The following is a 16,738-nucleotide window of genomic DNA, read 5'->3' on the forward strand; positions in this document are numbered from 1 at the left end:
ATAGACTTTCTGAACAGAACATCATTAGCACAGGCACTAAGACCAATAATTGATAAACAGGACCTCATCAAAATGAAAAGCTTCTATTTGAGCAAAGAGGCAGGCTACAGAATGGGAAAAGATCTTTGCCAATCACAAATATGATAAGGGGTTAGTATCTAAAAGATATAAAGAATTTTAAAAATGGACATCAAGAAAACAAATAACCCAGCTTAAAGACGGATGGAGGCACAGAACTAAGCAGAGAGTTCTCAGAGGATGAAACACTGCGGCTGAGGAGCATTTAAAGACATGTTCAGCATCTAAAGATTTTCAGGAAAATGTGAATCAAAACTATGTTGAGATTTCATCTTATACCAGTCAGAAACGCCAAGAGTAATGAAGAGAGATAGCTCATGCTGGTGAGGGTGCCGGGGAAGCAGACATCCCCTGCTGGAGAAAGTGAGAGCATACTGCCACTACAGAAACCAGCATGGCAGCTCCTCCGGAACCGGAAGTAGATCTACCTCAGATCTACAACTCTTGGGCACGGACCCAAAGAGCTCTCCATCCCACAAGAGCTATCTGTTCATCCATGTTCCCTGCTGCCTAGCCATAATAGTTACAGACTGGAATCAACCTAGACGCTTGTTAGCTGATGAACAGGTAATGACATGGTACACGAACACAATGGAATAGGGTTTGCTGTTAAAAAGTCAAATTTAAAGGTGAATATAAGGAGCTAGGAAAAAAAAAAAAAAACATTTGGAGGCAACCCGGATTCCAAAGGACAAATAGTGTACGTGACTTATATGTGGGTAGCAGCTTTTCAGCCTTCAGTGTTCATGCTACAATCTGCATAACCACAGAGGATAGGTACCTGGAAAGGAACGCCAAGGAGGAGAGGATCTCCCTAGGAAGAGAAATAGAATATACAGTGATGGAGAGACTGGTGGGGCTGAGGGGAAGGCTGCAGCGGGATGACTGACTGGAGTGAGGGATGATGAGAGTGGTCAGAGGGACAACAAGGAGGGAAAACTAACACTTATGGGGTCACACGAAAACTCACGACTGCAGAAGCTTCCTAAAACACATACGCAGATGAAGGACGTCTACGTGGAGTCACCACGTAACCGTAGAGAAAAATGTCAATTAGACATCTTTCACAACCAAGTGAAACCTCCCGGGTCAGGACTTGGTTACGTCTAGGTGAGTTGTTGGCCCCAGGGGCCTTATGGGAACTCCCAAACATCTCAGGCTATTGCCAAACCAACTGGTTGTTCTCCACCAATTCATGGTAAGATACTATTGCTAAAGAGAACGCTTAGATAGCTCACTGAACATGAAGAGGCTGAGCTGGTGCCTAACCAGGGGCTTCACCATACTGAGTAGTGCTCGTGGCACTGGAAGGCACTCAGCACACTACCAAAGGTGAACACAAACCCAGCTACAAACCCTGTGATCTCTAACAGCGAGCTGACTGACTGACACACTGGCAACCACTGTGGGAGTAAGCATCCTATACTGAGGAGACAGGGGTCACTGAGCAGAGAGTGAGAGACGTTGGACCATCAGTCCTAATGAGATGACAACATCAAAGCTTAGGCTGCTCTGTGGAAGAGGAGGCAGCTAGACTGTAAGGGGCAGAGGTGAGGTATGACTACAGGAAACAGTGTCTTCCACACACAACAGGACTGACAACATGAACTCGGTGACTGTGGCAGCATGCACAGGACCTACACAGGTGCAAGCCAAGAGGGGAAGTGGACCCGGGCTCTCACACCATCCAAGGAGCCACCTCCAAGCAGCCACCACTTACCAAGGAAAAACGAGTATTCCCCAGTGGAGTGTCCTTGGGTATATGAATCACACTTAAGGACAGCTCCCATGCTCAGCAGTAGGTGGCCAACACAAAACGACCTCAGAGGTATTTTATAGACTTTTGGTTCATATTTGCTTTGTTTGGGCACTTTTTTTCTTACTAGTCTTTTGCTTGTGTATTATGTATGATTTCTGATTTTGTGGGGTTTTTGTATGTGTGATGTGTGTGTGATATGTGTGTGTCTCATAGTTTTGTTTTTGTCCCCCAGGTTGGGTTTTTGTATTTTTGCTTGCATGTTTGTTTGAGGGGTGGGGAGGGTATGGAGCTGGTTGGGTGGGGTGTGGGGGAGTGAAAATCGTGATCAGAATACAATGTTTTCAATTAAAAAAAAAGAAAGAACTGCAGTAAATTAGTGTAATGATGTGCCTATATCTTCAATAAAAAATATGGTACGGTGCAGCACATGCCTGTAACCCCAACACTCAGGAGACCTGAGGCAGAACGTGAGTCTGAGGCTAACTCGGGCCATACCGGAGACATTCACAGGAAACTGACATTAAAGTGATCCTAGCATAACAAATAGGTATGACACTTAACGTTTGTTTGTTTATGTAAGTGCAGAAGACCGCATTTTTCATAGTACACCAAAGGCAAGCACGGCCTCACCTTCAGTGTGACATCGCAGAGCTCCCCGTTTTCATAGAAGCCCAGGAGAGAGCCGTGAAAGTCCTTCCAGGCCTCGTTGGCTTCAAAGATGAAGGAGTCGTCGCCATCACACTCACTGACGGAGGACCTGCTCCTCACTTGCTGTTGCTGCTGCTGCTGCTGGCGCCGCCCCTTTGTCACGTGACTCCTAGCTTGTTTCCCATTGGTAGATTCTGAAGCCATTTGCAATACTCTTTTTATACAGCTCTCTTCTGAAACATCCCATTTATTCTCTCTTTAAGGGTGAGAAGACCGACAATAGATGTGGCTACTAAGCTTGAAGCATCTTTCAAAATTCGTTCAATGTCACGATACAGTCTGCTGAAATATTAAAAAAAAAAACCAGCAAAACACAAAGATAAAAGGTGTTACTGTTGATTATAATCATTAGTACAACATATGCAGCCACACTGGTCATCTCTGGAGAAACCCTGTAGCTTTACACAAAACACTGCCTGAGTCACTCAGCTGCATCAGTGAAATTACACCTTTCAAAGCAAAAACAATGAAAAGGCGTAACCTCAGAAGCACCGCCTTCAAAAGTCAGCTATAAAGTTAGGACTACAAACTTTCTTTGTGGACTCGGCAAAACTCAAAGGTTATTTTACTGAATTAAGTTCTCTTAGGTTCTACGTTAGATGGATTCCATCACTTACAAACTGCTTAAGCCTTAGTTATTTCTTCTGAAAAATCACTTAGAGGAATGTTTCAAGAATTAAAGATACATAACCAGATACAGGAACAGCTGAACTGTAGTGCACAGACCTTACTGTATCTGTATTTCCACATACAATTTATTTATTTACATACAAGATAATACTTCACTGACAAGCACATTTGATGAATATTCATATCATTAGTAGCTATATTCTAAAGGGTTTTAAGCTAAACCATTGGCTACCACTTACTGGCTGGATTTTTTGTTTGTTTGTTTGTTTTTGTTTTGGAAGGTTCTCCTAACCCTCGGTTTCTCTATCCACACACAGGACTACCCTGAGGGTTGCAGGAAGGACAGACTGAACTTCAGAGGCATGTACAACTAGCAGACGTTTGTGTGAGAATGGAGACCTGGACTAATGCGCAGCTTTTGAGAAGCAGACGTGCCTTGACCGGAGAGCCTGGTCTGTGAGGATCTTTAATGTTCATCTCTTCTCTCAGCTCTTATCATTCACCGAAGCGGGTGACCTGAGACTAGGGACTGTATTTATGAATACGTTCTTAAGTTTCTGTGGCACACACAGCGTGATGGTGACCCCTAACAGGTCACGTCTTCCTATGACCCCGTTGCTGTAACACCTGGAACCAGCCTCCAGGCTACAGAAAGTGGGAAGGTAACCGGGCACTGTGCTCTTGATTACAGACATTTCAGAGAACGGTGTAAGTGAAAGGCTCTCCTGCAGCCCATGATGTCAGCACGTAAAGCAATCCCTAGAACCTGAGGGAGGCCTCTGCTTGACCATGAAAAGCTAGGGCCCTCCTCAGCCATGCAGCTAAGAAGAAATAAATTCTAGAAGCAAGGATTTTCCATGCTGAGGCATGGGAGAATGCAGTCTGACCACTTTTAATATAGCTGCTGACAGACTTACTGTGAGATAAAAAATGTGTTGCTTTAAGTCACTGGGTTTCTGTAATTTCTTATGTACAACAGGCACAACTATAGTTTGGATCTCAGATACGACCCAACGACCTGTGTTAAACGGTCAGGCTGGCAGATGGGTACTATCGGGAGGTGACGAAACCTTTTACAAGAGGTGGGGTCTGGCAGAGGGTGTCAGACTGGTGAGGCACGAGTCTGACGATGACGCTGGGCTACTGGAACCCCAGGCGTTTCCTCTCCGTGTTTCCTGACCACTATAAAGTGAGCTGTTCCCACTATATACACCTCCACCATGGTACCTGCCTCCTCTGAGGCCCAGAGGCTACAGTACTGAACAAGTATGGACAGAAATCTCTGAAACTGTGAGCCGAAAATCAGTATTTCCTCCTTAAAAATTGGTGTTTTGTTCACACCAACAGCTACCACAGGAACTTTCTGTCAGGTTTAAAGTCTTATCATAGGGAAGCATTTAGCAATATTCTAACATGTATCAATAACAATAACAGTGGCGTGTCTGTGTGTGTGTGTGTGTGTGTGTGTGTGTGTGTGTAGACAGGAGTCCTACATCAGACATCTGAATGCCTTCCACTTCATTTCTGAATGAACTCTCAGTGAACCTGAAGTTCACTGTGACAACCAGGCTGTCTCTGTCCTCGGCACCACAGCCCCCAGCCTTTACGAGGGCACTGAGGAAGGAAGATCAGGCCCCCGTGCTTGTGCAACAAACATTTCACCAACCACCCAGCTTCCCAGCTCCCTATGGCCACTCTCTAAATTCCCATTCCTCTGTCAGAATCCTGGAGTCAGGCATGTGGCACACACCTATAATCTGAGCACTCGGGAGACTGAGGCAGGGTGACTGTTCTGAGTTCAAGCTGCACGGTGAGGCCCAATGGTAAGAAAGAGAAACCGGCCAAGAACACAGAGAAAACAAGTCTTCCAGTCAAAACCACCTTTCTGCAAGAGTCAACGAGTGCGCGAGCTTGGCTTTGAGGGCCGTTTGTATTCGATCGACACGACTCAGGTCTGCCTTTGGAGGGAAAGAGTGGCTCCATGTGAGATAAATGAAGGAGCACAGATGTGGTCCAACAAAAGTTTAAAACATATTTGGTAGTTACAATTTGGCTGCACCATAGTTTGTACATACTTTGCAAGATCTTCTGATTAACCATCTTTAAGGTGAATCAATCCTGGTCTAAAAATACTGAAAGAAATTAACCAGAAACAAAGAATTCAAAGGTTTTAGACAGAAACTGGAATTCTAAGGCGCTCTTATCCAGTCCTGCTCCACCCTGCTCAGGATTCGAATTGTGTGCTTGTTTAGTGTAGCCAATCTGTAGACATATTCCATCCACGCGTACTTACTTAGTGGATGTTGTAGAATCACAGCGAATATATCCCAAGCAACCCATATGCAGCAGTCTAACGCTATGTCCAGAATCTACAAAACCACTGCCTTGCTTGTGTGCATGGTACAGGACGTTCTGAGAGAAAAGGAGAGACTGCATCCGTGCACTCTGATTATAGCCTGTGCATACAGTTACTCCATCCCATTAAATGGTATACATTCATTACAAGTAAATTCCAGTGATGGTGGGAGTGGTGGTGTGTATGGTACAGAAGTCCAGTACGTGCTAAGGCATGGACGCAGAAATCAGAGGACAACTCTGGAAGGTGAGTCCTCTCCTTTCACCTTTATATGGACTTGGGAGATCAAACACTTGCTGCCAGGCTTGTTTGGCAAGTGCTTTGCCCTGCCACGTCATTTTGTCAGGTGCACACTTTATGGTAAGTATCTATGTACATGCAAAACCTAAATACAATAAATAGCCTTGGGTATCTATTGGAAGTCCTAAGCCAGGCTGCCCAAGAGCATCACTGACTATAACAGTCTCAGATGACAGGACAACAGAGAGGGCTCTGAAGGAAAGGGAAAGCTGAGGAGGTGGGGCCGAGGCTTCAAAGAGGGAACAGAAGAGATCTAAGCTGTTCTGATGGGACCATGCTGTGTCCTCACTGTAGCATGTGACAGAACACACAAGCTCGGGCCAAAACCAGGTGAAGTGTGAATCATCACTATAAATCCTAGTCCCAAAGCCACACAATGTTACCACTGTGGGAACTGGGTGAAGAGTGTGCATGGGATTCACTATTTGTGATGAATGTAAACAAGTCTATGGGGATCTTAAATAGGGCCTTTGAAATTAAACAAGCATTCCATAGATTGGATGAGAAAGCAAAGTTCCAAGTATAAGCTGCATATAAGAAAAAACTCATTTAAGTCTCAAGACACAAATACACCAGACAGCAATGAGATGTAACCAGATTAACACTATTTCTTTAAAAAATGCACAGAAACAGCTAGGTGATTGAAAGATAAAGACTTGGATGCAAAGAGGTCACTAGAGAGTTGGAAGGAGAAGCTACGAACATCAGCAGGGTAGGAGGGTTACAAGCTTGAGAACAGTCTTGGCTTCCCTGGAAGTTCAAGCCCAGCCTGTGCGACATCACAAGACATGATCTTAGTAAAAACTCAAGTTAGGGGTGTAGGCTAGTGGTTGGGCACTTGCCTAGCATGTGTTCAATCCCCAACACCAGAGGAAAAGAACCCCTAAAGTAACACCAACCAAATAAACAGAAAACCTGAATATCATGTGCAAAAGAACGAAGCTGGTCCCTTACCTTCTGTCTGTTGCTGACGAACATTAATTAAGAATGGAGTTAGGATGTGAACATAATTCTGACACAGGAAGCTACTAGGGGACAGGGCACGCTGCAATCCTCCCACTTGGGAAAGGAAGGGAGGAGTGAGGAGGAGGAGGAGGAGAACACTTAAGAAACCCAAGTTCTCTTTGAAGAAATAGTGGGAGACGCAAAAAGGCCCAGCCAAACTGGAAGGAAACAGAACTGTCCGCATTGGGGCGACTGTGCATATGCAACCTCCTGGTGCAAATAACAAATCAGACTGAACCAGAGAGAGGCTGAAGACTGACTGAAGGGAAGGAAAGGGAGCTGGGTGAGAAGAATCGACAGGCAGGCAGGGAACCCTGTGTTCTTACTCTTTTCAGTTTACAGGAGCTGCCCGTACGTCCTTCACGGTGGCGGCCATGATATCAGAAGTCATGCTCTCTGTTCTCCTGACCTTGAGGAAGGATTAACGAGCTTATCCTGCTGACGTCTGATGCTGTGTGATAAGTGTGGACAACCATACTGGTCAGCACCTAGAAAGGGATGGCGGAAGTGTATGCATTTGCACTTAACAAGAAGTAGGTAGAGTGGCCAGGAGCCTGTAGGATACGGATCTTCTTCCTCTTTCTCTTCCTCCTACCCCATTTTACCTAGTTTAGCTGTAGAGGAATTGTGGTGGAGACACCCTAGTTAACCACACACCTGACATTAAAGCTGATAACGCTGAAGAGGTGGTGGGATAGGAGAGAACATGTCACGCTGCGGTGGCTGAGGTTCTGAGCTGAGGCTCCAGACCTCCCCAGGGAGGTCCGTTTATGTCTCAGAACACTGAAACATTGCTGAAGCCAATCAAAGAAGAGCTAAAGAAACAGAGAAGCCGCCACAGTTCCCAGGCTAGACTCAACCTAGCAGACATGACTGATTCTGATGTAAATCAATTCCCACCGAAATCACATAAGACGCTTTTATAATAAAGACACAGACAAGCTGAGTCTAAATTTCATAATCGAGAGGCAAAGGATCCAGAATATATAAAACACTTTTGAAACAAGGTTTGAGGAACCACTACACTCAATTTAAAACCCATACATGCCTTCGGCAACAGTGTCACATTACATAACCACACGCATACGAGAGATAACCCTGGTCCGGGCCATGGCATAAATAAATGATGGGAGCAGTGTACACAGATCCCCTGTGAATAACGACCTCCAGCTGCTGGAGGAGCGCGGGGGAGAATGGCCGTCTACTGGGAGCACGGCCTTTGCTTCAGAGTCCAGACAGAAGAGGAGGAGGGGACGTGTGCTCACAGAAACATTTCCAAATATACCATGCGGGCTTTTCGCTCATACATGTGTGCATGCGTGTGCATGGCATGCATGTGGTGGTCTAAGGACAAGCCTGGTATGAGTCCTTTGAGACAGCCTCTCGTGCCCTGGAGCTTTGTCAACAAGGCTTGGAGGACTGGCCAGTGGGCTTCTATGGGCTCGCCTACCTTCACCACTGAGCTCCCCATAACTGCTGGAATCGAATGTGCATGTCAACACACCCGGCTTTTGTATGAGTGCGGGGAATATGAGTTCAGTTCTTGTGCTTTCGAGGCAAATGCTTCACCTTCCCAGCCTTAAGATACTTTGCTACCCAGCTGTAGTCGGTGGCACAGTGACCTCGCTCTGAAGAGCACAGCATAAAACAGTTGCCAGTGGTGGGATCTGACACACTATCCCGCAGTCAGGTCAAGGTTTGATCAAGAGCAACACTGATGCCACAGACTTACGGAGCCCTGGTTCAGTGAGCTGCTGTCTCTATTCCTAGAAGCCCACAGCCTAGGTTTGGCTGTGAGAAAATCATGAACCAATACTCATCAGTTATCAGAAATGAGGCAAGTCCAGTTACCGTGGCAGCCAGTAGGAGACCAAGGAGACACAGATACTAAGTTTACTGCAGCATCCTAGATGAGATCCTGGAACAGAAAAAGAAAGAAAGAAAAAAAAAAAGTAAAGAGCAAGAAACGAGTCCCCCAGAATGCACCAGAGACCTGGGAGGTGAGGGACTCCCAGGACTCACAGGAAGGGACCTTTGATGAAATGCCCAACAGTAGGGAGAGGGAACTTGTAGAGCCCACCTCCAGCAGGAAGACAGGACATCAAGTGAGGGATGGGGTTGCCATCCCACAGTTACACCTCTGACTCATAATTGTCCTGTCTGAAAGAATTACAGGGATGGAAATGGAGAGGAGCCTGAGGAAAATAAGAACCAGTGACAGGCCCAAGGTGGGATCCAGCTCAAGGGGAGGTCCCAAGGCCTGACACTATTACTGAGGCTATGGAATGCTCATGAAAAGGGACCTAACATGACTGCCCTCCAAAAGACCCACAAGCAGCTGAAAGAGTCAGATGCAGATATTTGCACCCAACCAATGGACAGAAGCAGCTGACTCCTGTTGTTGAATTAGGGAAGGTTGAAAGAAGCTGAGGAGAAAGGCAATTCTGTAGGAGGACCAGGAGTCTTAATTAATCTGGACCCCAAGATCTCTCAAACACTGGACCACCAAACAGACAGCATACAACAGCTGATATGAGGCCCCCAACACACATACAGTAGAGGACTTCCTGGTATGCATTCATTCAGAGATGATGTACCTAACCCTCAAGAGACTGGAGGGCCCAGGGAGATTAGAGGTCAGGTGAGGTGGGGGTGGGGGCATCCATGTGGAGATGGGGAGAGGTGGGGAATGGGGGAATGGGATATGGCATATAAAAAATGAATTACAAATAAAATTAAATTAAAAATAATTTTAAAAATAAAATGATTAATAAAAATGTAAAAAGAAAAAGCAAGAAACTGAAATAAAGTGTAAGCGTTTGTTCATGTTAGCTGTTTTTTTTTTTGTTTGTTGTCAACTTGACATAAACTAGAGGGAAGATGGATCCTGAATTGAGAACCTGCCTCCATCACATTAATATGTGAGCATGTCTGTGGGCGGAATTGTCCTAACTGATAACTTATATAGGAGGGGAGCCCACTGTTGATGGCTGCCCTAGACAGGTAAGCCTGAGCTGTATAAGAGTCACTGAGCAGCTAGAGGAAGCAAGCAGAAAGTGAGATCCTCCAGTTTCCCCTTCCAGCTCCTGCCTCGGCTTCCCGGGATGTGGAGGACACACCCTACAGGACCACACCTGTAACATGCAGCAAACCCTTTGGTCACAGTGTTACCACAGCAACAAAAACAAAGGACAATTAAGGACAGCCTTAACTGATAAATGTGCATTAATAAAAGTAAATTGATTAATCGAAACAATCACACCAAACATGCCAGTAAAGGAGAGACTGGCTAAAGGGATTAGATTAACCATGTTATCTTAACTCTCAAACTATTCTGAGACAAAAGTGACAAGATGGTAAAAGTGAACAGGGGACATCAATAACACAGGAGACTCAAAAACAGACAGACCTGTGAACACAGCCAATGACAGAGACCTGTGAACACAGCCAATGACAGAGACCTGTGAACACAGACAGTGACAGAGACCTGTGAACACAGCCAATGCCAGAGACCTGTGAACACAGCCAATGACACACCTGTGAACACAGCCAATGATACAGACCCCTGAACACAATGACACAGACTTGTGAACACAATGACACACACCTGTGAACACAGCCAATGACACGCACCTGTGAATACAATGACATAGAACTGTGAGCACAGCCAATAACAGACCTATACAAACACAGCCAAGTGTTTATGTTAAGCTCATGTTAATATGAAAATTAACAATGGATCAAAGAATATGATGAAACTAAACACACTATATATATATATATATATATATATATAGTGTGTATATATATATATATATATATATATATATATATATATATATATATATATAAAAGTTTACAAAGGGCTGGTGAGATGGCTCAGCGGGTAAGAGCACTGACTGCTCTTACGAAGGTCCTGAGTTCAAATCCCAGCCACCACATGGTGGCTCACAACCACCGGTAATGAGATCTGACATCCCCTCCTGGTGCTGTCTAAAGACAGCTACAGTGTACCTATGTATAATATTAAATCTTAAAAAAAAAAAAAACTTTACAAAGTCATGATCTATTTTATATAGTACATAAAATACTATGTTACATAAATGTAGTTACGAATAAAATCATAGAACTTTCAGAAGAAACCCTAGAAGAAGAGCCTCATGAGTAGGCAAACCACAAGTTTCAGCCCTCAGATATAAAAGTCCTTAGATATACAAAAGAAAACTTGCTGAAGCGGACTCCATTAAAATGTAAAGAGAACCTGTGGTCTGGGAGTGTGGCTCAGTGGCCAGTGCCTCCCTACATATACAATACCCTGGGTTTCAGGTTTGGGGCATGGCAACGACAGTAAGTAAACCTTGCATTATGGAAGAAAACAGAGACACTTTAGCATGAAAAAATGAATATGAATGACCTCTCAAACATGTATTTCAAATATATAAAGAACTTGTAAATTCAATAAAAATAAATAAGCCAAGAACCTAACTTAGAATATGGATTCAGGACATAGCACCAGTGGAGATGGCAAATAGCACACAGAAAATAACAGCACCACTCTTATTAGGGAAATAAAACCATGAGGAAGATACTACCACACACCTATCGGAATTGCTAAAATAAAAATGTTAATAATATTAGCATAGTTTAGAACTTACTAAAAAGTCAGAGAACAACCCCAGGAGTCGACAACTGAGGCTTCCTGAAGTTAAACAGCTTCTGCGAGGCAAGGACGTAATGGGATGAAGGGGCAGCCAAAGACACTGAGACAACCTGCCAACCACAGTCTGACAGAGGATTATTATCTGGAATCTTATAAAGAGCTCTAAATACCAAAACCCTACGTAAACCAGTCAACGAGGGGCTATGAACTGAACTGACGTAATGAAACGCACTCACTCCTCTGCATGCCAGCAAAAATTACTTTAAAAATTAGCAAGTGCAGATAAAGATCAGAAATGCCTGAACCTTTTAAATATTACAGGTGGGAAGACAAGGTAGTTCAGGCTAATGTGTTTTTGAGAATTTTTTTTTTATAAACATAATATGACCAGTCAAATCAATTTACCTTCGAGAAAAGGAAAATGTATATTTGCCTTAAAAAGTTGTTATAAAGTTTGATCGCTGCTATATCATAACAGTTAAGACCTAGGAACAGGCGGAATGGTCTTTCAATGTGTGTAACCTCATGGCGACACACCCGCAGGGGGGGACCCACACCTGGGTCCACACCTTACCAGCCCACTTACAAATTCTCAAAGGAGCAGTCAGTGGCCAGCCACCGTTGAGTAGTCTACAGTTGGAGTGGGAGGGGTGAGGCTGACAGGTTTTGGAGATGGAACTGTCCTGTACCCTGACTGTTACTGGGGTACAGATGTTTACACCAAAAATGTCGACTTGACTATAGGATAAAAAGCTAAAACTGAAGACAGACAGTAGCAGTCCAACATATCCAGGACACAATCCAGTTAGTGTGTGTGTGTGTGTGTGTGTGTGTGTACATGTGCATCCACACTCCTGCCGAGTGGGTAAGTCAGCTCACTGAATAGGATATGAAGGCTGACCAGCACCATCACCACGGAAATATAACGGTCATGTACACTACCAGCAGCAGCAGCAGCACGGAGACAGCATCCGGCCACCGCCCTAGGTACTCTATGCACACTTAGCACTCACCACAACTCTATGAGCCATGAGGCCGCTACTTCTGCCCGCCCTAATTATACATTTATGAGAAGACTGAATGCAGAACCCACCTCCGTGGTGGCGTCAGGATTCAGAGCAGGTGGGGGGTGGGGGGGTGGCAATCTACCATTTCTCACCTTACTCCTGTGCAGGACACTGCAAGTAAGAGAGCTACAGAGTGACCCATGGAAACTGTGGTGTTCACCTTCCCTAGATGTAAAGAGCCCTCACTAAATCACTCCGTGCACCCACACGGGCTCTCTCACTTAGTATAGAAGGCTGACCTGTCCCTACCTGTCCCTCTAGAAAATGGGAGGAGTCAGAGCCTCGACCCTGCTCATTAGGCCCACTCTTCCTTATTCAGTTTTGCAGAATAAATGTGCGAGTGCTTGAGCCATCTGCTGCAAGGGAATAATGTCTCGGCCAGGCTTAGATAGCACGTCTCTCTAATCTCCCAGTGGTGTGTGAGCTCTTCCTTCTGTGAAGCTCTGCACATCTTTGATTTGTTACTTTGTGTTGTGGATTGACTTGAATAACACACATTAACAGTTATAAGACAGCAATGGTGCATTATTTCAGGGGTGGAGGTCAGGACTCAATCCATGGTCTTGTGCTTGCATGTGCCCAACCCCAAAAGATATTTTAACATCTATGTAGTTACTTGAGTCCTAAGTGACTAACCACCATGGACTTTTGTGGCTGGGATACCCGACATAAAAACTTGGTTAACCTTAAATCATAATGATTAGTTTAGCAATTATTCTTTCCTCCAATACTTGTGTCATAGGTGATAGAGTGATCATCTAGATATATGATAGATAAGATACTATATTTGTGATACATGTAGATGAGTAATATAGATAGATGATAGATACAGATGATAGATACAAAGATATGGAGATATAGACAGGAAGTTAATAGAGATAGAGATCAATAGGTAAATAGGTAGATAGATATTACTCTTAGTATCTGAATATTACAATAGCAGGGACCACTGCCCCAATGTTCATGTATAAATTTTTTACACTGCCATATCAAATATTAGAATATTCATTATTCTAAAATTATTTTTAAATTTGAAGTTACATTTGGACTAGACACAAGAGGTCAAAATGTCTAAGGCTAGAGAGAGGTGTCAATCAGTAGAATGCATGCCACGAAAGCATGCCATACAAGATGAACAACTTTGATATCCAACACCCATATAACATATAACAGGGCTACAGCAGGTCAACTCAATTCGGCAAGCTCCAGATTCAGACTGAGGTACTGTCCCAGAAAAATGAGGTGGGCCACAATTGACTTCCGCACACACTGACACACGGGTACACCAACATACACACCCATATAGCTGATTCTGGTAGTGCAAACTTGTAGTCATAGTGATAGAGGCAAAGATAGTCGATCCCCAGAGCTTACTGGCCATCCAGTCTGACCTAACTGTCAAGCCACGGGTACCAGGGAGGGAATCTGTCTCAAAAACATGGGGAAGGCTCCTGACGAGTGACTTCTGGCCTCCAAATGCATTTGTATACACACATATACACGCACACATGCATACACATCTATATGTATACATATATACACACATGTATACACACACACAAAAACATGTACATATACATTCACTCCCCCATAAATATGTCTACACCAAAAAGCCTATATAAAACTCCCTTTAAGTAGTCTATTTTAAAATGCAATATTTTCAGGTTTGAAAAAAGAACAAGAATGTTGCCTATCGGATAGCTGGGGTCATAAACAGGAGTTGTGCTGGCGCAGATCTTCAGTAATGCTCTCAGCCCTTGATGCCCTGGCACAGCAGCAGGGGTGGCCTCTAGTGTTACAGTTTTCATGCAGGCTGCAGGCACCAGGACTTTTGTGGACTTAGGACACTCAGACCCTGACGGCAGCTAGCACTGTAGCTTCTGGGCCTGTGTAGCCTTTGACAACAGCTGGTACTACTGTTCCTAAGTGAGGAGGTCGCCAGCTCCCAGGTCTCCAGGGTCTGAGACGCTCTGGTCTGCAGTCTTTCCTCTCCGGATCAGTCATCTTCCTTTCTCAGTTTTTGGTCTTTACCATCTCTTGCCTCTCTTCCCGGCTGTTCCGCGGCATCTTGTTGCTGTGACTGCTGCAATGGCTGTTCCTGGTGCCAGGGCAGCAGCCAACCTTGCCCTTCTCACCTGCTTCCACTTCAGCTCTGCACTGGTCTTGTGGCTCTGCCTCTCCTGTGGCTGTCAAAGCTACTGGCTGCTTTCTGGTTGAACTCCACTTCTGCTGTTTAGCCACATGCCACCCTTGAAGGGCTACCTCTGCTGTCCTGGAGGCCATAGGCCTCTCCACATGGCTCTATCTCTTCTGTGGCTGTTAGAGTTACTGCCTGCTCTGCACTCCTCTGCATCTTTCCCAGAGGTGGCAGCCCCTGCCATGATCTGGCTCCATCACTGTGTGGCCCAGCTGCAGCCACCCACCATCACTTCTGCAGCTGCTCCACATGCTCCACCATCTCCCTCTCTTAGCATTACCAGCTCCCATCAGTCCACTCTACAAATGACAGGTAAACAACAACACACAAAAATACCACTGGGGAGATTCTTTTAATTGCACATAATATCTGAAGACCAGAGAAGGCAACCAGGAAGGTATTTCCATTCTGTTCACCATGTAGGTACTATAACCGGCTTTACGGAAACAGAAAAAGGTGTTTGCACCAATCATTTCAGACCTTCATGCAAATGATCAATTGTGCTTATGCCAACTCTGGTTGTCCCTTGTGCACAATCTCCCTAATGGGCCTCCAGGGAAAAAGGCTCCCTCCCCAGCCAGGAAATGGTTGCATGGAAGGTCTGGAGTAAGTTGTTTGTTTTTTTTAAGTCTTGCTGGAGCCACCTCTTTAGAGGCCAAGCTGGGTCTCAGCAGCAAGTGGCTTCGATTATTGTGTAAATTCCTCAGAGGTTCCAAGGAGCATTCAAAGTGACATAAAGGCTGTCCAGCTGCCAGTGTGCCTGTTTTCTTTCTCTGGGGAAAAGAGTCCAGCAGCTACCAATTAAGACCTCCAATCATCCCATTCCAAACATTTTCACTTATAAAATAACAAACTTCAGGAGGAGTACCTACAGAAAAACTTTTTCTTAATATCAATACTGAGTTTTAGCCATGTTCAGTGGTGCTTCTAACAATGTTCCACATCTGGCCTACACTCCAGGAAGAAACGCGTCTCAGATTTGTCTCAGGAAGGCAAAAGTTAGGAAAATATATCCTTGAATTTGTCTAAAGAACTTAAGTGTGTGCTCGCTTCGGCAGCACATATACTAAAATTGGAACGATACAGAGAAGATTAGCATGGCCCCTGCAGAAGGATGACATGCAAATCCGTGAAGCATTCCATATTTTTTCAGATAGGAGACTAATATCCAATATATATAAAGAACTCAAGAAGGTGGACTCCAGAAAATCAAATAACCCCATTAAAAATGGGGCTCAGAGCTAAACAAAGAATTCTCACCTGCGGAATACTGAATGGCTGAGAAGCACCTGAAAAAATGTTCAGCATCCTTAATCATCAGGGAAATGCAAATCAAAACAACCCTGAGATTCCACCTCACTCCAGTCAGAATGGCTAAGATCAAAAATTCAGGTGACAGCAGATGCTGGTGAGGATGTGGAGAAAGAGGAACACTCCTCCATTGTTGGTGGGATTGCAAGCTTGTACAACCACTCTGGAAATCAGTCTGGCAGTTCCTCAGAAAATTGGACATAGTACTACTGGAGGATCCTGCAATACCTCTCCTGGGCATATATCCAGAAGATGTTCCAACTGGTAAGAAGGACACATGCCCCACTATGTTCATAGCAGCCTTATTTATAATAGCCAGAAGCTGGAAAGAACCCAGATGTCCCTCAACAGAGGAATGGATACAGAAAATGTGGTACATTTACACAATGGAGTACTACTCAGCTATTAAAAAGAATGAATTTATGAAATTCCTAGGCAAATGGATGGACCTGGAGGGTATCATCCTGAGTGAGGTAACCCAATAACAAAGGAACTCACACAATATGTACTCACTGATAAGTGGATATTAGCCCAGAAACTTAGGATACCCAAGATACAAGATACAAGTTGCAAAACACATGAAACTCAAGAAGAATGAAGACCAAAGTGTGGACACTTTGCCCCTTCTTAGAATTGGGAACAAACACCCACGGACGGAGTTACAGAG

At 44.5% G+C, this 16,738-nt stretch overlaps 1 protein-coding gene and 1 non-coding gene across 8 annotated transcripts in view; one reads left to right on the forward strand and one right to left on the reverse strand.

Moving 5' to 3' along the window:
- Window positions 1-16,738, reverse strand: part of Klhl8 (kelch like family member 8) — a 49,481-nt gene that overhangs the window by 21,550 nt on the left and 11,193 nt on the right. The window contains exons 2-4 of one of the 7 annotated variants that reach the window (XM_029477829.2): window positions 8,688-8,754; window positions 4,926-5,133; window positions 2,468-2,824 (exon numbers count right to left, since the gene is read on the reverse strand). In XM_029477829.2, the coding sequence (XP_029333689.1) occupies window positions 2,468-2,689 (222 nt within the window). In that variant the 5' untranslated portion in view covers window positions 2,690-2,824; window positions 4,926-5,133; window positions 8,688-8,754. Of the gene's footprint in view, window positions 1-2,467; window positions 2,828-4,925; window positions 5,134-7,162; window positions 7,235-8,687; window positions 8,755-16,738 lie in introns of those variants that run through there. The other 6 variants (XM_029477827.2, XM_029477831.2, XM_029477826.2 and 3 more) reach the window with 6 other exon arrangements.
- Window positions 15,803-15,909, forward strand: LOC115031264 (U6 spliceosomal RNA). The gene has a single exon (XR_003836863.1). It is a non-coding gene; the product is annotated as a U6 spliceosomal RNA (small nuclear RNA).

This window comes from Mus caroli, unplaced genomic scaffold, assembly GCF_978045245.1.
Source record: "Mus caroli unplaced genomic scaffold, Mus_caroli_1 scaffold_4, whole genome shotgun sequence".
NCBI lineage: Eukaryota > Metazoa > Chordata > Mammalia > Rodentia > Muridae > Mus > Mus caroli.